The sequence below is a fragment of the Gekko japonicus genome, unplaced genomic scaffold, assembly GCF_001447785.1.
Source record: "Gekko japonicus isolate JY-2015 unplaced genomic scaffold, Gekko_japonicus_V1.1 scaffold963, whole genome shotgun sequence".
Classification (NCBI taxonomy): Eukaryota; Metazoa; Chordata; class Lepidosauria; order Squamata; family Gekkonidae; genus Gekko; species Gekko japonicus.
Window position 1 is genome coordinate 228020 of NW_015172583.1, and position 23216 is coordinate 251235.

The 23216-nt window shown below is 47.8% G+C and overlaps 1 protein-coding gene across 1 annotated transcript in view; it reads right to left on the bottom strand.

The window, feature by feature from the left end:
• Positions 1-23216, bottom strand: part of ITGA5 (integrin subunit alpha 5) — a 190739-nt gene that overhangs the window by 37572 nt on the left and 129951 nt on the right. The window contains exons 4-12 of the mRNA XM_015421472.1: positions 19375-19498; positions 11618-11679; positions 9014-9059; positions 8028-8156; positions 5972-6016; positions 5038-5081; positions 2487-2543; positions 1629-1681; positions 979-1187 (exon numbers count right to left, since the gene is read on the bottom strand). Coding sequence (XP_015276958.1) covers positions 979-1187; positions 1629-1681; positions 2487-2543; positions 5038-5081; positions 5972-6016; positions 8028-8156; positions 9014-9059; positions 11618-11679; positions 19375-19498 — 769 coding nt within the window. The remainder of the gene's footprint in view (positions 1-978; positions 1188-1628; positions 1682-2486; positions 2544-5037; positions 5082-5971; positions 6017-8027; positions 8157-9013; positions 9060-11617; positions 11680-19374; positions 19499-23216) is intronic.

Here is a 23216-nt window from a genome sequence, read left to right on the forward strand (position 1 = left end):
GAGGGTCAATTGTTCAAAATGAGGTCCTCTAATTCTTTAAGACCATCGGGAGTTTGCTAAAGACCCTTGCACATACAGACGTTCCACTTAAGCACACACCGATTCCGGAAGACCTGTTGTGGAACGGTTTGCCATCCCTGCTATATGTTCATTTGTTTGGGAGCAGTGTAGCTCATTAAATCAGGTTTTTGAGCAAGCATATCCCAGATTGTGAGCTAGGACACGCTACTCTGCTGTGAGAAGTACATCAATTAAAGGTTCCGGAAGAGACTGCCCAGAGTCTCTCTGCATGAGTGCCTGCTCTTTCCTTGCTCCTGCTGGAAGATACTTTTGCTGTCTCTTTCTCTCTCCAGCAAATTCGATGGGATTATCTAGTCACTTCCAATGGAGAGATGAAGCAGAAGTGTTTGCTCGCAGAGGAGATGGATTGGAAGGAGGTGAACCCAGTACAGTCAACTCCGAAGAGAGACAGCATACAACCTCCTCTAGAGGTACTTACTGATGTTACATGTCTCTGTACGAGTTGCCATTCTAGGCTGATTTTTTGCAATCGCAAGGCATGCCTAGAATAGTCCCATGCACAAATGAGGGAATGGGCTCTTTTGAGTAAAACCGTTCTCTTCATGGGGAGGGCAGTCTTGAGTGAAACATGCCTCTGGTTTTAACTCCCCCCCAAACATGGGCCTTGGCTCTCAGAAAATGCTGATTTAAGCGGAATATAGATTTAACATCCACTGTAAACACAAGAAGGCCCAAACTAATCAGCTGTTCAGTGGAGCCTGCTGTCAAAACTAAACAGTAGAGAAAGGCAAATATTTAACAAACAAGCAAACAAAAAACAGAACTATCCTAATGGACAAACACATTTTACAGGGAAACTGCCAGCAATCTGGTCTCTCCCTCTCCTGTGCACGTACCCATACTGCACATGCATGAATGCCCTTTCCCCCCCCATCACCTCTCCCCAGTGCTCCGTACCATTGTAACCATCCTGATCGAGGTCTCCCAACGGTGCAATGGCACTGCCGAAACGACCAAACTCTTGGGGACCGGAAAGAACAGCTGACGCGGTGGGCTCCATGCCATCCGGCCGCTGCAGGTAGATGTAGACCCTGCCCACCTCCTGCACACGCCCATCTTCCGTTTTCTCCATAAACAAGGGGGCGCCGATCAGCAAGTCATCTAGGCTGCAAAGAGGGAAGGAGAGGCGACACCCTAAATAGCCAGTTAGAGTCAAAAGCTACACGGGCCATGCCCTGAACTGGATAGCCCAGCCAAGCCGCATGCACAAACACACAAATGCAAACCCACCCACCCACCCCCAGCTACCCAAGGCATTACTGGAATGCGAAAATCCCTACGAGGGGGAGAGCACTGGTACACAGCCGATCAGGCACATATATACCCCAACTTTGCTGGTAGCATTTCCACAGGGTCTGCATTTCCCCTCTTTCTGCAGTTCAGCCCCACTGGGCCTCTCTGCTCCCCTCCCCACTTCACACCCGTTCCATACTTGCCAAAGTCTCCCTTTCCAAATCAAGTGAATTCCCAGCCTTTCCCCCTTGCCAAAGAGGACGACCCCTGCTTCCCACTAACCACTGCCCAGATTGCCCCATCTCCACACTCACCCGTCACTGTTAATATCCGTGGCAGCCACGGCGTACCCGAAATAGGAGGCCATCTGTTGGAGGAAGTGACAGGCAGGGGTGAGGTCAGGAATGTCAGCGTGGACTAGGCATCCTAGGAACAGGAAAGACACTGCGCCCAGGGTAGTACGCTTCAGTTCCCCAAGGCCATTCACTCGTTCCCCTCAAAGACACTTTGTTATGCTATCTACAAAGCTCCTTATAGTAAAGTGTGTTTTAAAATATTTATTTAGCATATTTCTATTCTACCTCCCCAGAGTCCTGCTTGAGGTGAATTTCAATTAAAATAATATATCATCTGTATAAAAATAAATAAATCTTATTCAGCCACCTCTCTGGCTTTTGAGATCTCAGTAGGCGTGCTGAACACATTAAAGCACATCCTCCCAGTCACAAGGGCTAGAAACTCACCCACCCCTCTCTTTTTTAAAAAAGTAAGCGGAGATCCTGAGGAAACCAAGCTCTCTGCTCAGGAGGATCACAATTTAGTATAACCCTGCACAAGGAGTACTGAAATAGACACAGTCTTTTCTAAAGGTCCCATTTGGAGTGAAGCCAGTCTTGAGGCAAAGGGAAGGAAGCATGCGCCAAGAAGGCATGTGGTCCCTCACTCCTCACTCCCTCAGAGCTGTGCCCTCACTCCTCACTCCCTCAGAATTGGCTTTGAGCCAATCAGGAGCTTTTAGCCCTAAATCAGCTATGGCACAGCTGTCAACTACCATATCAGCACAGAAAAACAAAGGCAATGATTCTGGATTGAGGGATCTGGGGCTGAGCTCAGTCCAGCTTTTACATCAAATCCCCTTTCCCAGCTTCAGGGAGGACTTTTCAGCTATTCACCTGTTCTCCTGAAAAGTTGTACAGCGACCGAATGTCACTTCCATTTAGAATTGTGACCTGGAAAAATGGAAAAGAAAAAAAGAAAGATTGATAGGCAGTGTTCCTGTCACAGATTCACTAGACACCATCAGCTTCATGCAGACACACTGAATAGACAACCCAAATACTCTTGATGGGAATGGAAACAACACCTTGGCATTCTTGCTTCCGTGCCCTGTGGTCTCTCCTGTAATAACACCTTGATTCTTTTCTATAAAGGAGGATTAAGCGCAGCAGCTTTGCTACAATTCTTTTATCCCTCAATCATTAGAGTGTTTTCATGCCCCGCTCCACAAGGCTATCTTTCTGGTGTGTGGGGGGGATGCCCTTGGAGTGAAAGCTACCTGCTTTAACCCAGGATTCCTCTCATATTTTCAACTCTGTGAGACTACGACAGGGAGTAATAGTTGATGTAAGTTTTATGTTTGATATTTTATATGCCACTGTCCATTTAAAACTGAACCATGTGGCATTCCAGGTAACGGAGATGTCAGAGACGACAGTTGGCAGACTTCAGCGCTGAAGTGATTTGGGTTGTCAAAGTGTTCTAGTTCATGTTTGGGGTGTTCTTAAGAAATAAAAAACACAGTGTTTTCTACACATCCTGCCCTTTTCCTTGACTGGAGTGTAACACTGCGGTGCCAAAGCAAGAACTATCACACAAAAGACTACTTGAGCAAGTCCACCCCTTTGCAGAAAGCGAGGTTGTGGTTGCCGTATTGTGAAAAAAGAAAATGAGAAGAGGCTGCTCGCCCACTCATACTTTTGTCAGGAGGGGTTGGTTGTGGTTCCTCTCAGGTCGTTCTGAGGGCTACCAAACAGGTCATGGGGAGGTCACTAGGAGAAAGAGCTCCAAGCAGGAAGGAAGGAAGGAAGGCCACCGTCTCTCTCTCTCTCATACACACTCTCTGTGTCATGTGTGAGACAAACAGAAGCACAGCCCCAAATAACTTCCTCGACATCATTGGTTTGTTCTTGGCCACAGCCAAACGGCCATAAGGAAATCAGATTTGTTCAGTTTGGGGTTTATTTCCTTTCTGTCAGAAATGCAACAGTCACTACAGCAACTGTGGGGTTAACAATAAGTGTGCGGCTTGGCAATGAAAAATTAGAGGTGGGTTGGAAAGTGACAACACTGTAGCATGTAGGTATGAGGAACTGGGCTATGTGCAGCAGAAGCAGTGGCAGTAACGGTGGCAGCAGTGACGGCGGCGGCGATGGCGGAATGACCCTGGCGACCCTGGCGTATGCGGCGGAGGCTGGACGGAGGCGGTGCCGTGGTGTGCAGGAGCATGGCGGCGCGGCAGAGCCAGCGGGACAGAGCCGAGGCTGCGGCTGACGCTTTCCCGAGCACTGGAGGAAGCCGACCGGAAGAAGCTGCTGAGCGAGATCAATCCCGGGCGCCAGGAGGCGAAGCACCGGAAAAATGAGTCCGCCAGGAACAACTACTGACCCAGGAACTGGATAACATCTAAGATCGCTGCTGGGGTGCTGGTAGGCTATCACCTCCCCATACAATAATGTGGCCCTAGTTAGGTATAAAGTTGTCTGTAAACCGCTCAGAGACCCTTCGGGGTCAGAGCGGTATATAAGCTGAAAATAATAAATAAATAAATAAATAAATAAATAAATAAATAAATAAATAAATAATAGTTTGAGAAAGTGGATGACAGGCCACCCTTTAGACCTGTGACAGGAACAGCCACAGGAGTGCTTTGCAAGGGATTCAAGACGGAAAGGGCACATGTTTCAAGATAAACTATTATGTACTATTACCACACACAGGTCAGTGGTTTTTTCTAAGCAGGGCACTCTCTGCTATGTGCACCGGAAGGAAAAAATCCGAGAGGGGGTTTATTTCCAGCAATGCACAGATTTTACACTGTGGCACCCACAGCACCTTCAAGGAGACTTTCCAATCATGTGATAGTTTGTTGTTACATTTAAATGTTTTTGGAAGACAGATATCTTTGCATTCTGTATTACCAATGGGTTTGGATTTGTCAGTTGATCACGTATTATTATACCGTCCTTATTATAATAATATATGTTCTGAATGTATTATGACAATTTTTACAAATTCCCCAGAAGAGCAGACTGATTCAATACTTCCCTCCTCTTTTCGAATGCCTCTAATAAATTACTTGTAAGGTAACAAAAAAATTTATCATGGCTTAGGGTGCAATACAAAAGTAGACAGTTAAGTCTTCAAATAATTGACCCCCTCTATTGTGAAATGCATGTGAAAATTATGAAATGTTGAATTATAATGGCACATATAAGTCTTTTTTGTTAGCCTTGGTATTGTTTTTGTTAATACTTTTCAAGCTGATCTTATATCAAAATAAACTGAACAAACTGTACTGTGTTCAAGGCCTGTGGCCCAACACTGCAATGGACAGGAGAGAGACCAACGCCCTACCAAAGCTAGGAAGGAAGATGAAAGAGGTAGCTATAGAGCACGCACAAAACTATGGGGATAAGGGGGAAAGAAATAGGGGATAGTCCTTACATAGCCATATGTGAGGTTTCCTTTTGGAACGCCGGCCACAAAATCTGCAAGAAAGCAAAGAAAACAAGCCCGTCAACAACAGCAGAAGGGATGGATAGAGCCAGAAAGGCACCACAAATCGCACGATATAGTGCATAAAACAGAATCTGGGAAACCCAAAGCAAGTTTCTAGTCCCGTGGTAGAAGAAGAAAAATATGCCCATAAAACATGACAGCAAATGAGAAAATTGTTTATGGGTAAGTGTGCGGGAATTCTGTAAAGTCTGCCTGATATGATCTTATATCACAAATCCCCATCTCTATCCCAGTGCTCACACAAGTGTTCTAACCCCACATCTTATTTTTTCTAGCATTTCTTCTCCCCAGCCTCTAGTCAAAGAGGGGATATGGTAGGGGTTAGCATTGGTTTTGAGCTTGAGGGCACTGCGGGAGTTCTGACACAGAGTGGTGGGCGCAGACACAAAATGACCACCACAATATAGCTGCAGCAAGAGGCTTACCTTCCGACACACAGTGAAGATCCTTATGCTGTGGTAGAAGCTGGTGCCGAAGCAACATTAAAAAAAAACAACCCCTGCATAGCCAATGAAACCTCCAATGGCAAATCAGAAGCCTTACTGGGCAAAGGCCCCCTGGCACCACTCTCTTTCTAAAAATACTTGATGAGCACCAGGAAAGGTGTCGACAGAGGCGCTGGTGCCACGGGCACCATGCTGGGGTCCACTGGTATATGGTTTACCATTCATCTAAAACCACGTGATTACAAAAACTCATGCAAAATTTGCTGATTTGACGTGCCATTCTTTTTAAAGAATGCAATGAAGATGTGAGCTTTCTGATGAAGGGGCTACCTAACTCTGACTCTCTGGTCTCTGAAAGCTGTGCATGCACTAGCCCCACTAAATGCGCATGCCTTCACTCAGATCAAAGGTACCTTCAGTGGAGTCGTTGCTGAATTCACCCACAGCCACAGAGTAGCCTAAGCACAAAACAGAAGATAACAACATCATTCCGGAGAAGATTTTCAACACTGTTTTTCCTCCCACATCTATATTCCCACCCTTCCTTCAAGAAGACAACACACATGGATGGGCTTTACCCCTATCTTTTCCTTACAACAACCCTGCGAGGCTGTGGCTTAGGCTGCGAGGGCATGACGGAATGTGATCAAGTTTCACAGCCTCATCCAAAACCCAGGTCTTCCCAATCCAAATCTGGCACTCCTCTTGTGATGCCACATTGGGTCACTGGCAAATACGCCTACTAGGAGCCCCAGAGAGAGTTAGGCTCATTTCCCAGCATGCACTGCAATATCGCAGGTTGTCACAGGCACCGTGATGCCAAACGGCTCACTGGAACGTCCCTGAGAAGCGAAATCCTTAAGATTTTCTCCGCTTTTACATGAAATCGTCACTGTGCTGTGGGAAGCAGAATACAACCCTTGGGAAAAATAGCATGCCTACATCCCAGAAATAGTGTCAAGATCCAGGGGTGGAGGATGACCACTGGGACTCATAAACAAATATATGTATACTGAGATTGGAAATCGACTGATATCTGCCTGATCCGCCTACAGAAAAACAAATAAATGGGAACACAGTGTGAAGTACATCCTAAATACAAAAAAACCAAACTCTGTGATATATAGGCTACAGTAGCCTATATATCACGGTGACTGTTTTTTGTATTCAGGATGATTCGCCTACAGGGCAGGGCCCAGCGGCAGGAAGGGGGGGGGCTGACAGGTGGGTGATAGAGCTGACCATGAATGGGGGTGCATGCTGCAAACGGTAACAGAAGGACACTTCTGTGAGCTACGATGCTACCCCTGGGTACAGGATGGCTACTCTGAGATGTGCCTAAGAAAAAGGAATCTCATGTTTTAGTAACTGTTTAGTAACTGTTGTCAGTGACTATCGTGAGTGGCCAGGGGTTTACAATCTGCGAACTCCCATGAGAGATATATCCACCCATGAGAGATATCAGCTCTGCTACTCTTTTCACAAGAGCTTCCAGCAGGGTGTAACCAGGGAGAAATCAACAGCACCAGATCTTGCCGCTCACTTCAATTTCACACTCACCCCTCCAAACAGTCCAGAGCTAATTTGTGTGTGTGCTTGCGAGCCTAGAAGCCGTGGTGGCTTCTGGTGACCCCTAGTGGGGCTCTGCGTCCCGGCATTCCCTGGAGGTTCCTCTTCCAAGGACTTGCCAGGGTCAGCCCTGCTTAGCTCCCAAGATCTGATGAGTCTGGGTTTGCCTGGTATACACAGGTCAGGGGCGGAGCTAATTTTTAAGAGGGCCCATGTTTTTAACCAAGCAAGGACCTTAAGGCTCCACTCATGGCTCACTCCCTTATTAACCAAGACCCATGCCAAGGGCCGTTTAACCCCCTTTCTGCCAATTCAGTGGCCCATAACCCTTTTCCTTCTGTCTTGGCTCACATACAAGGGCAAACAGCTGATCCAAGGGAGACCCTTTCAAAGCCCAAGTGGCATTTGGACTAGTGGAAAGGGGATCAAGGACCTTTGCCTGCATCATAGCTTGACAAAAAGTCAAACTGCATAGTTAAGTGTGTTGGGATAGGGCTATCTTTGGGTCCACCCTCAGCTGTTGAACATATCAACGCGTTAAGCTGCCTCGTACTAAACCAGACCAACAGTTCATCATGGTTAGTATTGTCTACTCAGATTGGCAGTGGCTTTCCAGGTGCCTCCGCTAGACAAATTTCACATCACCAGGGATTGAACCGGGGACCTCTTGAGTGTCACTGAGCCATGGTCCCTCCCTCTTGGGTTTCCAGTCGCTTACCCTTGGTGTAGACTGATCTGAGGACGGAAGTAAGGTCAGGTATCCCAGAAAAATGAATGGCGTGACACAAGCCCAAAACTTGGATCCAGGATGCCTACCCACAGGGAACGGAAGAATATGAGGCCCCCCGGTGCGAAGGTGCCCACTTGGAGACAGCAGTATCCCTTCTTCCAAACACTCACCGAGGTAACTGTCATCAGCGCTGATGTGAGGGTCGGAGCGTGTAGCAAGCTGACCTTGGACCTCCAAGACGAAATATCCGGGGTCATAGGATTTCTCAATGGCGTCCTGTGTTGCTGATAGCACTTGGCCTGGGGGGAAAAAGAAAAAAGAAACAGGGTCATCAGTGGCTATTAGCCACAAGGTATAGATAGGGGCTCTGGGGCAAGTGATGCTCTGTCTACTTGGTGCTTGGGGGGGTCAACAGTGGGAGGGCTTCTAATGTCCTGGCCCCACTGGTGGACCTCCTGATGGCAGCTGGTATTTCTGGCCACTGTGTGACACAGAGTGTTGGACTGGATGCGCCATTGGCCTGATCCAACATTGGCATCTCTTATGTTCTTATGTCATGGTGCTCGGTTGAATCTGCAGGGAAGGAGATGACAAGGGAGAAGAAGAGAAGAAGAGACTGGATGCATACCCCATCCTTCACTTGGGAGTCTCAGAGCGGTTTACGGTCTCTAATCACTGCACTACAGGCCTCCTCTGGTGCAATCCCTGTTCTTCCTCTTCTTTCCCTTCCCTTCACTCAGAACTATGGCTTGGATCTTACATCACTGTTCGCCTCGATGTTCTCTCTGACCACTAAGAAGACTTTCCTTCCCCTATGATGCTCGCTTCCACCGGCACAAGCACTTCTGCGTGCATAATGGCTTCTTGAAAACACTGATCTCGCGTGCATGGAAGGCCAAGTGGCAGAGGAAGCAAGCCCCACTATGAGGAAAAGACTCCTTAGCGGTCAAGACGCTCGAGGAGAACCACGTCATGGAAGCCATGGCGAAGGCTCTTTCCAATATCCCTTCCTGTCATCAACTGGTTGACAAGGAAATGGGAGACAGCTAATTTTCCCTGGGTCTCTCCCCCTGTAGGCCTGCTCATCTGATACTCTTCTCTGCTCAAGAGAAGGTTTGGGGGCAGTGCAAGAGATAAGGCACAGAAAGGGACTCACCTTGCCAGAAATAGCTTCCAGGGCCACCGAGGACGAGCCGTCCAGCCTGCAAAGGGAATGGGAAGTGTCAGATCCCACGGAATCTATCCCTCAATCAGGTCTGACCCAGAAAATCAGATCCCAGACTTCATCAGACCCATTTGTAATCACTCCCTGGCATCATACATTGGTTCCCCCACCACCACCTTAGTATCTTCACCATAACCATGAAAAAGGGGCTGTGGCCCAGTGGTAGAATATTTGCTTTGCATGCCGAAGGCCCCAGGTTCGATCCACAGCATCTCTGGTTAAAAGGACAAGGTAAACTTCTGCCTGAGACCTTGGAGAGCCGCTGCCAGTCTCATTTAGACAGCACTGACCTCAATGGACGGAGGATCTGATTCAGTGCAAGGCAGCTTCATGTATTCAAAGTAAGTGATGGTCATGTCCCACAGGGAGCTTTATGGGTGAGCAAGGATTTGAATCCAGGTCCCCCAAGACCTAGTCCAGCATACTTCCCATGATGCCACTCTTGCTGTGCTGTCCAACCGCTGGGACTCCCCCCGTTTCATCTCTGGAGTCACCCCTGCCACACTAGGTCACAATGACCTCAGCAACCTCTCTGTGGCCTAGCCGGCTGCACTTCACAAAGGCCACTGAAGCCATCCCAGCTGTAGCCCGAAGGCCCCAAACTGCATTTGATCCTCCTCAGAGGGCACTCAGCTGAGCTGCACCATCCTCATCCATGTGCCTTGTGGCATCATTGTTAGTCCCGCGTTGAATGAGTAACTGCAAATCGCTCTGAGCCAGCAAGCTCTGCAGGATTGAGCGATTAATAATAAATTGAAGTGAAGATTATCTTTGGTGGCAGTGCTAACTGATCGAGGACAATGAACAGGGAGCAGTGACTGCAGAGAGAGCCCGACCATATAGAGAGAGCTTGAAACTAACGGACCGGATTGCTCCTAGCTCGGGTGCAGACGTGCCCGTACTTGAGAGGAAAGGGATCCCAAAGCAGAGCCCCACAAATTCCCGGCTACTCCCTTCTCCTGTGATGCATAACTGAGAAAGTTCGATTCCACAAACGCATCCCCCGCGTTAGACCATTACAAAGAATCAGAACCTCAGCCCATTTTTCTCCAGGCCAGTTTGGCAAGGGATTCTGGAGGGTTTTTTGTGACCTGGGTATGGAACGGGTCACTGGTGGTGTGGGAGAGGAGGTATTTGTGAATTTCCCGCATTGTGCAGGGGGTTGGACTAGATGACCCTGGAGGTCCCTTCCAACTCTATGATTCTATTGTGACTGAAAGCAGCACTCTAGGGTCTCCAGCCAAGATCCTTTAATTCAATTAGTTTTTCTGCCTTCTGGCTGTTTTAAATTGCAATTTTAATTCATGGCGCTTTCTGTGTTTTATGTCCTGTTTACACTGTAAACTACTTTTAAGTTCTGCATGGTAGACAGGCAGCTAATACGTTTTAAATAAAATAAAGAATAATAATTCGAAATGCCAAGGATTGAACTTGGGACTTCCTGCATGTTCTTTATCGAGACGAGGCATGCCGCCCCAGACCGTCCGGTACCTCCACTGGGTGCTGATAGGGATTGTCCCCCACCCTGTGTTTCTGTGGCAATAGATTAGGCATTGAGAATCAAGTGTAAGCCGCTCAGAGACCCCTTAGCGGGGGTTCAAGCGGGGTAATAAATCGAATAATAAATAAATAAATAAATAAATAAACCCTGGCCCTTCCCCTAGTGGTGGATGGCATATATTATCACCAGTATGCAAAGACAGGTTGGAGCTCTCCCCCAAGTGTGTTTTTTTTAAAATGGGAAAATAATTTAAATGGACAATCCATCTACAAGGTTGTTATTTTTCTTGAATATTTCTTGAACTTCTTATCCCTCTCCCAAAATACTAGAATTCGAGGGCATCCGATGAACGCAGTAAGTTCAGGACGGACAAAAGGAAATACTACTTTACACGGAGAGTGATTAAAATGTGGAATTTGCTGCCAGAGGATGTCGTGATGGCCACAGGAATAAACAGTTTTAAAAGGGGATTAGATAGATCCATGGAGGATAAGTCTATCAGTGGCTACTAGCCATGGGGACTGAGGGGAACCGCCACATTCAGAGGCACTGAGCCTCTGAATCCTAGAGCCAGAAGGCAACATCAGGGGAAGGCCTCGGCCTCTATCCCGTTGTTGGCCCTCCAGAGGAACTGGTTGGCCATTGTGTGGGACAGGATGCTGAACTAGATGGACTACTGGTCTGATCTAGCAGGGCTCTTATGTTCTAGTATGATCCCGACTATCGGGGCCTCACTGCCTGTCCCCCCCCACACACACTTGTATGAATGACTGAACCAAGTACTCCAAGGATTTATACAGGATGTCCCCTTTGTTTAGCAAGCTATTACAGATATTATCACAGTCCCTGCATGGGCCTATTCCAGTTTCAATTTACAGCTGCTGTATGCTGGTGGTCACCGTGCCCATTCTGTTCTTTTATGAGCAGTTCCCACAGGGGGTGGGGTGGGGTGGGGTGGATTCCCATTCCTGTTTCCAAATAAAGGAACTTAGCACCCTTATTAGCCATGCTCTCACCAGGGACTGGTAACTTACCTTTGTGAATTCAGCGCTGAATCCACCCTGGCAGTAACCCTGTCCACGAGCCGAGTTCAGGTCTAGCAGAGAGAAAGTGAGGTGGGACATCAGAAGGGCTGATAAAGGAGCAGTACAGAATATTTCTTGAACACAAGGTAACATTTTTCTTTAAAGTGTTCGTTGCGCAACCACAAAATAATGCACTGGTAACACCAAGCCTGATCTCATCAGTTCTCAGAAACTAAGCAGGGTCGGCCCAGATTACTACTTGGATGGGAGAACACTGAGGAAATCCGGAGTGGCTATGCAGAGGCGGGCCCCCCCCCCCCCCCGTTTCTCTCTTGCCTCAAAAAATCTATGGCTCCAACTGCATGGCCCTTTCTACCAACACCAAACCTGGATTTTTTAGCTTGATCTAAACAAGCTTTGTTTGGAGCTGCGGTGGCTCAAGTGGTTAAGACGCTGAACTGCAGGCTGTGGAAGGTCGGTAGTTCAGCAGTTTGAGACCTGGGTGCCACATGACGGAGTGAGCTCCCGTCTCTAGTTCCCACTCCTGCCAACCTAGCAGTTCGAAAGCAAGAAATTGCAAGTAGACAAATAGGTACCACTTCGGTGGGAAGGTAACAGCGTTCCTTGCGCCTTGGTGTTTAGTCATGCCGGCCACATGACCACGGAAACGTCTCTGGACAGCACTGGCTCTTCGGCTTTGAAACGGAGATGAGCACCGCAACCCTGGAGTCGGATTCGACTGGCTTTCGAGCAAGGGAACCTTTACCTTTACCTTTAAACAAGCTTTTATTTCTCAGGTGTGCTATGGACAGGTTCTTTCCCTTCTTTTACAGTCCATCAGGCTGCCGTAAAGAACAGAAGGGAGTTCTGGCTACAGCTTGCCAGGACTCATCAAGGCTTAACAGCATTACTAGTATAATTAGCAAAGTGCTTAAAAACGAAGTAGGCACCGCACAGAGATAAGTATATGGTGCGGCCGCCAGGCTTACCTACAGACTAGTTTATCTCCAGAGCACAATTTCCTTATTTACATCTTTCCGCCACCTGCCACCCAAGGCAACATACAAGTCCTAACTAAATGCAAACAGCATTTAGTGTGGAAATGCCCTCTTCCAAAAACATGAAAAGCGCCACTCAAGGATGCTGAAGAGCATAGGCAGTGGGCCATTTCCCTTATCGCCCTGTATATCCAGTCTTCCAAAATGCAGAAAACAGACCATGTACACAAGTACCTCTCATTTAAAAAAACAAACAGTGATCAGGCACTAGCACACCATATCATTTTGCCTTGGAAGCACAGAAGCTTTACGTAGTATCCCTGATCCTCCACATTTCCCGGTTAAGGGGAATAAGTTGTTCAAACAAATTACAAAGATGACCTGGTTCCAATGGTAATGAGAGAAAGAAATTTCACTTACAGAGATAGAAGCACATCTTACATAACATAGTCACGTAGGTACATTTAATTTATTGTGAACAGATTAACTTCAAAAATATTAACTCGCTACAGCTCCAAGCCCAAATAAGAGAGAGAAGAAGAAAAGAGGTCCTATATAAGATGAAAGAGCAAGCAAGGACCAAAGAGGCTCAACATCTGACCGAGGAGAGGGCGGGGCCAACTGCCAAGTGTACCCCAGTGAGAGAATTCTCTTAACCCTTTCCCCTCCCAGATCCTCTTGCATGCAGAGTGAAAATATCCGATAGTATGCAAGGGCCCCCGTTGCTCTCATTTAAAAAAGCAGTGATCATGGACTAACACACCAATGCGGAGGGGGGCCCTCCATTATCATTTTGCCTTGGAAGCACAGACTTTTACACATTATTCCCGATCCTCCACATTTCCTGGTTCAGGGGAAAACGCTGCTCAAACAAATTACAAAGATGACCTGACTCCAATGGTAACGAGGGAAAGAAATTTTACTTGCAAAAATAGAAGCACATCTTACATGACATATTCATGTAGGTACATTTAAATTATTGTGAACAGATCATCTTCAAAAAGGCTAACTTACTACTGCAATGTCCAATGAGAGGGTGGGGCCAACTGCACCCAAGTGAGAGAATTCTCTTAACCCTCTCCCTCCCAGATCCTCTTGCATGCAGAGTTAAAATATCCAATAGTATGCAAGGGCCTCAGTTCTTCTCATTTAAAAAACAAATGAACAGTGACCAGGTACTAACACACCAACAGGGAACTCAGTGCTGCCCTGGGGCAACAGGGCATCATAAGAACATAAGAGGACTCCTGCCGGATAAGTCCTGCAGTCCATCTAATCCAGCATCCTGCCCTGGCCTGAATAGCCCAGGCAAGCCCGATCTCGTCAGATCTCGGAAGCTAAGCAGGGTGGACCCTGGCGAGTACTTGAATGGGAGACCTCCTTGAAATACCAGAGCCAGGAGGCGGGGGCAGGCTTTATTCAGCCACCTCTCTGAATATCCTCCAGGCCCCCAGTAAGGGTCAGTCACCAGAGATCACCATGTCTTCCAGGTGCACACACATTCAGTCACCAGAGGTTGCTATGACTTCCAGGTGCACACACACACACTCATATGCACACACACACATGCACACATAAAAAAGCAAAACAACAACAAAAATCCAGCATCTTGTTTTGCACAGTGGCCAACCAGTTGCACTGAAGGACCAACAAAAACAGCACAGAGGCCAAGACCTCCAGGCACTGGTATTCAGAGGTTTACTGTCTCTGGATGCAGAGGCTCCCTTGAGTCACCACAGTTCCCTTGACGAAGGGAGAATTGATTCGCAAAAGCTTATACACTGGAAATCTTATTGCTCTTTAAGGTACTACCTGTACTCAAATCTGGCTCTTCTACTGGAGACCAACACAGCTACCCACCTGAAACTATGGTTCCTTCATGAACCTGTCTAATCCCTGCTTAAAGCCATTTCCCTAGAGATTTTAGCTGCCTCTTTGCAATTTTTCTCGGCTATCTGGCACCAGCGATCCTAAGAAGAGCAGGGAAAGGGTGCTCGACACTCAAAGGGAGATTCAAATGCCAGTGAAACCTGGACTCCCGCCTTTTCCAATGGGCCTTTCTCTAAAAAAGCTCTGGTTCTCTCTTAAGGCTACTGGGGGTGGGTCATCCTATGTACATTCAGAGAAGTGGGTGTGGGAAAAGCTGCTGCTATTTCCTTTGGGGCACCTCTGCAGTGAGGGCTGGAAGCTGGCTCCGCAGGAGCTGTGCAAACCAGGAAGAGCAGTGCTTGCTGAGACTGGATCTCACTGCACAGCAGGAATGCAGGGAGGGTAGTCAAGTGGACTGGCCTGCACTGACCCCAGAAGAAATCACAGTGCTGGATCCAAAAGGTAGAAAAGGAGGGCAGCAGAAAACAGAGAAGATGGTTAGCAACTTTAAATCGGGATACCCACAAATCAACATGGGATGAAAGCCCAGGATGAGAAACTGATGAAAGTTGAAAAGTCGACGGATGATATTTTTTGAGATGGGCAAAACCCAAGCATTTTCTCTGATCAAAAAGTGAGTCCTGGACATCGACCGTAGTAGTTTGATTCGGAGAACCCACAGAGTATGCTCACCCCTATTTTTGGGTCCTTCTTACACAAAATCTTTCCCCCCCCCCTTATAGGTACTACCTTACCATCCCATGTTATTGCAGAGCTTTTTCGTTTCCAAGACTGAACATTATACCTACAATGGTTTTGCAAGGGAGATTTTTGTATCGGCCCTTCACTGACAGAATTTGCCCTTGTGGCCTTAACAGGATTGATACATCCTTTCATGCCCTGCTGGAATGCAGATTTTTTGAGATTATGAGGGATTACTATATTAAGCCTTTATCCAACCAATCGTTCGGAAACCCTGACTCTTTTGCTCAGTGATAAGGATCCCAAGATCAATCTAGCAGTTGCAAAATTTGTCTCTGTCCTTTCAGCCCTTGCATCTAAAAAATAAGAGATAAATGTTTTCTGCTCCTACAGATTTGTGAATCAGTGAGCTTCTAAGGGTACAGAAGGAAGCACTATCTATTTCAGGGCTCTTAGCTGTGGTTGCAGTCACTTCCTCCTCAGGACCTTGCAACACTGATCAGCTTCCCAGACAGTCAATTCTGCTGGCACACACGACTGAATGAATCATTTGCATGACTCAGTATTTCCAAACAGTATGGTACAAGAGAACTGCTAGAAGGCCATGAGAAATGTTAATTGGGGGGGGGGGGGAATTAAAGATGCTCATTTGCCTAGGGAAGAGTCTTCTTGCTGCATCTCTGCATAAGTCACTGTTCTGGGCTAGATCAAGATGGGTAGCCATGTTAGTCTGTCTGTAGCAGTAGAAAAGAGCAAGAGTCCAGTACCACTTTAAAGACTAACAAAATATGTGGCAGGGTATGAGTTTTCGTGAGTCACTGCTCATTTCTTCAGATACAGCTAGAATGGGAGTCCATCTGTTCTATTTATTGGAAAGCGGAGTGCTTTCAGATGTCAAATGACATTAGCAGGAGTGATTGGATTTAGGTGCGATACACAGAGGGGTAATAGGCATGGAGAAATCAGCATTGGTAATGAGACAGGAAACCTAGGTCTCGATTCAGTCCAGGTGGATGCATTGTCTTCAGCTTCATTATCAATTGCAGTTCAGCAGTCTGTGGGGTTCCCATGAGTCAGCTATTTGACTTGACAGCAAAAACAACAACAACAACAACAGGCTCCTGTGCTAGAAGTACCTCCGTGTATTCTACACCTTCTTCCACTAGCATAAGGTATAGAGCCAACAACGCTATTTTGTTCTTGCTACTTGTCTGTGTAGCTACAGTTAGTCTGCCATACCTGCAGGGAGGAGAAAGAGGAGGAGGAGGAGGAGGAGGAGGAGAAGAAGAAGAGTTGGATTTATACCCCACCCTTCACTCGGAGTCTCAGAGTGGCTTACAAGCTCCTTCCCTTCCCCTCCCCACAACAGACACCCTGTGAGGTAGGTGGGGCTGAGGGAGCCCTGAGAGAACAGCTCTGAGAGAACTGTGACTGACTCGAGGTCACACCAGCAGCTGGCTGCATGTGGAGGAGTGCGGAATCAAACCCGGTTCTCCAGAATAGTCTGCTGAGCCAGCCGAGTAGAGCTACTGGAGAGCCCGTTCCCCCCCAGTGCCACCAGCCCCGCCAACACTGCCTCTCCTGTTCAAGTGGGTGGGGAAGGGAGCAGAAGCCACTGGCCCACACTGCACGAGTCAGGCAGGTGGTGGGTAGGCTGGCAAGTGGCAGGCCTGGAGGGCAAGCGGGGTGGGGGAGGCAAGGATGGGATTTCCCTGCTCCCACATTACCTGGCACTAGCTTGTGCAATGAGCCTTGCATTAACGGAACCCCTCTCCATTGACGCGCTACCACCATCTTCTTAAAAGCGCTCCACTGGCATTCGGTTGGAGCTAAAAGGTAAAGGTTTCCCTTGCTTGAAAGCTACTCGAATCCAACTCTAGGGGGCGGTGCTCATCTCCATTTCCAAGCCAGAGAGCCAGCGCTGTCCAAAGACTTCTCTGTGGTCGTGTGGCCAGCACGACTAAATGCCCAGGTGAACAGAACACTGTTACCTTCCCACCCAAGCGGTACTTATTTATCTACTTGCCGAACTGCTAGGCTGGCAGGAGCTGGGGCCAGAGACGGGAGCTCACTCCGTCACGTGGCACTAGGGTCTCGAACTGCCGAGCTACCGACCTCCTGGACTGCAGCTCAGCATCTTAACCTTAACCTACACCTCCATCAATATACATCACAGTCAAGTAGAAAAGTCCCTCTGCTTCACTGCTGCGGATCAAAAAACTGGCATTACTGGGCCACGTAAGAGTATGAGACAGGGTTCTGTAAACCCGGGGAAAGCTCCGGGCGTGCAGAAAACACACATAATTCAGTGGGAAGGAAGACCCCCCCTCCCCCAAACGAGTTCCTTCATACCGGAGATCTCACAGGAACACCTTGTGAGATCTTGGATGCCAAAACGAAGATGATTTACTTCACCAACCCCCAAAAGGCATGATGGGGTGGGAAGGAAGGGGCAGAACCGGCAGTGTGAGGTTGGAAGGGGATGGGAGGAGAGTGAAGCAACAAAAAGCCAATGGTGGAGGGGCAGGAGAGAATGGGCGGGCAGAAAGATCGGGCAAGTAGGCAGGTGGGAGCGGATGGAGAAAAGAGAGAGCAGGTGCAGGGAAAGTGGAGACAGATTGGTGGGCTTGAGCCAGTGTGGTGCAGTGATCAGAGTGACAGTCTAGGATCTGGGAGAGCCAGGTCCCAATCCCCACTCTTGGGCCATTCACACACACTCATCCTAACACACCTCACAGGATAGTTGCACGAGGATAAAATGGAGGTGACTGATGTAAGCCACTCTGGGACCCCCCAAAGCTGGGGTATAAATGAACAAAAAATGAATTGGGAGTTGAGGGGAGGGGGTAAAGTGGAGCTGGAGCAAAAGGTGGAGGGGGGCTGAGGCTGCCAGACAGGACAGGGTTGCTGTTCCTCTGTAAGCCTTCGTGGGCCCCATGCTCACCTTCACCATCAACAATGCAGACTACAATCCCCACTTCACCCCAAAGCACTGCTGGATGGAAATGCAAAGCATATGAAGGGGAAGGAACACTTTTTCCCCATGAAGAAAGGTTAAAGCGCTTGGGGCTCTTTAGCTTGGAGAAACGATGGCCGAGGGGTGACATGATCGAGGTTTATGATTATGCATGGGACAGAGCAGGTAGAGAAAGAGGTACTTTTCTCCCTTTCTCACAATACAAGAACTTGTGGGCACTCAATGAAACTGCTGAGCGGTCGGGTTAGAGCAGATTAAAGGAAGTACTTCTTCACCCAAAGAGTAATTAACACATAGAATTCACTGCCACAGGAGGAGGCGGCAGCTACAAGCATGGAGTTGGATAAACATATGGAGCAGAGAGAGTCAGCTATCAGAAAAAGCAGAGATGGAAAGACAATGGGTCTACAGCTGGTGGTCCATCAGCTTCTGCTGTGGCCTAGCTAATGGCCAGCAGATCTCCGTGACATCCTAATTAATTAAGTAAGTAATTAATTAAGGCTTATATCCTGCCCTATCCCACAAGTGGGTTCAGGGCAGCTCACAACATATAAAATATACAATAACATAGGAATGAACATATAATTAAAACCAGTGCTTTTTTGTAGAAAAAGCCCAGCAGGATCTCATTAGCATAGAAGGCCACACCCAGCAGCAGGAACATATTAGCATATTAGGCCACACCCCTGATAACGCAGCTCATTAGCATATTAGGTCACACACCCCTGCCTTCCCCAGGGGGGCATTTAAATGCCTCCCCGATCCTTTCAGGGGGGGCCCGCCCCCCACCTCGGGGTCGCTCTCCAGGCCTTCCCTGTGTAGCCAGGCACGCAGAGGTTTTGGCTGTAGTGGGCATGGCCAACTCTGAAGCCAGCCGGAACTCCGTTCCTGTGCGTTCCTGCCCCAAAATAGCCCTGATTAAAACCAAATTTAAACAAATAGATCAAGATGGCCACTAAGATAAAAACAACAACTCCAGAGCAGTCCATAGTGTCTCCTGCAAGATGTTAGTCAAGTACTAAATTTCTGTGGAATGCTGCGCTTCATGCCAGCCCACAGTGCCAATGTCACGCAGCCACACTGACTTTGCTTCCAAAACGTTTCTGCAGCAATCAAAAGCGATAGCGTAAATATGCTGCGCAAGCTCTGAGCGCAGCTCGAGGTCAAAGTCATCCGCCAGCTCCCATACTTGCACTCTCTAAGTTCCACCCCTCCATTACCTGAGCGGCAAGGTGCATATTCCACAAACTTGGTAAAGTTGTTGACCGAGAGGTAGCAGGTGCCCACAACCTCGCGCTCCGGCTCTTCCTTGCTTGTCCGCCAGCTGTACAGGGGGGCACAAGCCTAGGGAAAGAAGGTCAGCCCCGGTAAGCAAAGACAGCCTTATCTTGTGTGACGCAGCAGAAGTCACCTCTGTCACATCAGCTTCCAGAGTCTAAAACTGCAAATTCATCATCCTGGCTTCTGTGCATTCCCATGCTGGGACTGTGCATGTACATGCTGGCCAGTAGGTAAGTGCAACCCTGTTTTCATCTTCAGTCTTCTGTGCAGACCTACATTGGGACTGAGCACGTGCAGGCCTACCAGCCAGCCTGCACATACATAGTTCCAGTGTGTGCTTGCACAGAAGACACTTGATAAAACACGGTTACAGGTAAGTGCAACCTTGTTTTCCATAAAAGCAGCCGCTACCCTATATCTGCTAGGGTCATTCCATTAAAATACAATTCAATACAATTTTAATGCTAAGGAGGTCTAATGCTAAGCTGCTTGTTTGGCTTGTGAAGTTTTCTGTTATTTATTATGCTATTGGATATATAGAGATTGCATTGCAAAAGACAGAGACTTTGTTAGCATTAAAATTGTATTGAACTATATTTTAATAATACATAGATAATTCTTAGAGTTATTGAATAATTGATCTTGGCATTCTCTTCATTTGTCAGTTACACACGCTGAGCGTCCCGATTTTGCTGTATAGGATTATTCCATGGCCAGTCACATCTCCCAACTCCCCCTCCTATAAGCAGCCAGCTAAGCCCGTAATAACTCTACAGTAGTGGTGCTGAGCTGTAGACCGGAAGGTCTGTAGTTTGGCAGTTCGAGACCCGAGTGCCACGTGACGGAGTGAGCTCCCATCTCTGGCCCCAGCTTCTGCCAACCTAGCAATTCGAAAGCAAGAAATTGCAAGTAGATAAATAGGTACCGCTTTGGTGGGAAGGTAATAGTGTTCCGTGCACCTTGGCGTTTAGTCATGCCGGCCACATGACCACGGAAACGTCTTCGGACAGCGCTGGCTCTTCGGCTTGGAAATGGAGATGAGCACCGCCCCCTAGAGTCGGATTCGACTGGCTTTCGGACAAGGGAAACCTTTACCTTTACTTTACCTTGGTGGTGCTCAAATGGGGCACCAGAACACATTAGGTATGTTTCAAGAGTGGCTGAAAAACCGCCTTGAAATATTAACCTGCCATATTGAATGCAGTCACCACTCTGTGTCCCTCGGATGGGGTTATATTCTGTGCAACAGTCATCTCCCCTCTCTGTGCATTATTCCAACGGAGGACGGTGAACCAGGACTCCCTGAGGCAACCTCCATTCTAGTTGGCAAGCACAAGAGAATCCCAGCAGTATTGTCCTTTACCAGAAAGCACAGTCGCATTGTTGACTCTCAGCTGACTGGTCAAAAGGAAGAGCTGGTGCAAAAGAATTAATATGAACTAAGCCATGTCACACTTGCGATGGGGATGTCAATTCATTATTCTGGGCAGGGCTTTTTTTGTAGAAAAAGCCCAGCAGGAACTCATTAGCATAATAGGCCACACCCAACAGCAGGAACTCATTAGCATATTAGGCCACACCCCTGACAGCACAGCTCATTAGCATATTAGGCCACACACCCCATGTTACCATTAGTGTGGTCATCCAGCCACACCCACCTTTTGCTTCTTATTCTCTTTACCTTGTTTGTTGTCAAAACCCAGGGCCTTTTTTTGTAGCAGGAACTCCTTTGCTTGTTAGGCCACACACCCCTAATGTAGCCAATCCTAATGAGTTCCTGCTGTTGGGTGTGGCCTATTATGCTAATGAGTTCCTACTGGGTGTGGCCAACTCGGGAGCCAGCCGGAACTCCGTGCCTGTGCGTTCCTGCCCAAAAATAGCCCTGATTGGGACATGATCAGGAAACAACAACGTACGTTTGAAGGTCTTCCCTCTATTTTTTACCCAAAGAAAAATCCTGTTATCACTCCTCTGCTCCACTTACTGTGGGAATTTAGAAAATGGGGGAAATTAACGGCAGTTTGCAGCTCAGCAATGCTGGGGGTGGGGGTGGGGGTGGGGGAGAGAACATTCCCAGTGCTAGAAACAGTCCTTATAGTCATCTGCCGGCTGGCTCGTGGTAGAATTATTTATTGGGCACAGAATTTGGCAGGCCGAAACAACTCTCAGTTCTTGTGTATGTAAAAAAGACTCAAGTTTCTGGTCTTCATGGCTAAAAGTGAAAGTGAGCATGGCTTGAAAGTGAGCAGTGCCCAATGAGATCTCGGAAGACCAAGAGGTAGGAAGGGAAGGGCAACAATATTTCCAGCAGACAAAAACATCAGGGCTTTAATGCCCTGCGCAGTTCTTTCCCCCTCCTCTTGGATACTATAGCAGAATGAAGTATCCAAGTGAGCAATCTGCGTGTAGATTTATATAGGCCCCAATATTTTGATTTTCCCTGGTTTTTGTTAGCATGTAGCACACTTTGTACAGCTAAAGTGCTTTATAACAACTTTGCTCTCTCCACATTCTGCTGGTCTGAATGCCTCCACGGGAACAGAACGGACCCAGCCTTGTTAAGCTGTTGCTGCAATAAGGGGAGCTTAAAACTGTTGTGTGTGTGTGTGTGTTTAGTAGAGGTGAGGAGTCATCCCTCCACTGCACAGTTTGGAGAAGGCCTTGAGCCTGTGACAAAGGCCTTAAGCCTGAAATTGCTAGGAGAAGCTAGGACCAGAGGGAGGCAAAACACAACAATATAGTGATAACCCATCTAAAAATACTCGGCTAGCCCTAAGGAAGCTACAGAGCAATTGTTCTGTGCTGCCACAAACAACTGGACAAGAGGCCGTTGCTTTCAAAGGCAGGAAGGCAGGCTTGAGGTTAGATATGAGAAGGGAAAAAACAAACACTCAAAGAGCAAAGGGGACAAGTGGCCTGTACTGTCTGGTACGCTCAGTTTGGGACTCAGATATCAGGTTGGTAGGAAGGGAGGACAGATCAGACCAGTTTCTTTTACTGGGCCTTGTTTGGAGGGGGGGGAATCAAGGAGTGCTGGCCACAGGAGTTCAAAGGCTTCGGCAATAAGTAGACCAAGCCTTCTGACTCCCCCTGGTTGCAGGAACATAGCAATGCCACTCCCTATGGGAGGGGCTTAAGCCTACAGAGGACTAAACGCTGTCAGAGTTACCGCCTGAGATATTTTTAAGCAGACAGCCTTGCCATCTGTTCCCCCCTTAAGGCAAAAGACCAAGCGCAGTGGCCGCGGGACTGGACAGGGGGCTTGCACTTTTGATTCATACAGGCTCCTTGCTTGTATTTTTGGCTAAGCATTAGGAAGAATTTCCTGAAAATTAGAACATTTCCTCAGTGGAACAGGCTTCCTCAGGAGGTGGTGGGCTCTCCTTCCTTGGAGGTTTTCGAACAGAGGCTAGATGGCCATCTGACAGCAATGCTGATTCTGTGAATTTAGGCAGACCATGAGAAGAGTTGCCTCAGTGCTTAGTTCTCCTGGCCCTTTCTGACACGCCCAGGGAAATGCTGATTGCCACTTTGGGGTCAGGAAGCAATTGTTCTCCAGGCCAATTTGGAGGGGCTTTTCCCACCTTCTGAACATGGAGCAGGGGTCACTGGGTATGTTTGTGTGTGGGGTTTCTGAATTTCCTACATTGTGCAGGGGGTTGGACTAGATGACCCTGGAGGTCCCTTCCAACTCTATGATTCTATGATTCAGTGCCTGCATTTGGCAACCCTAAAATGAAAATGTTGAGAGTAATGCCTGGCCAGTTTGGTCATTGGGAAA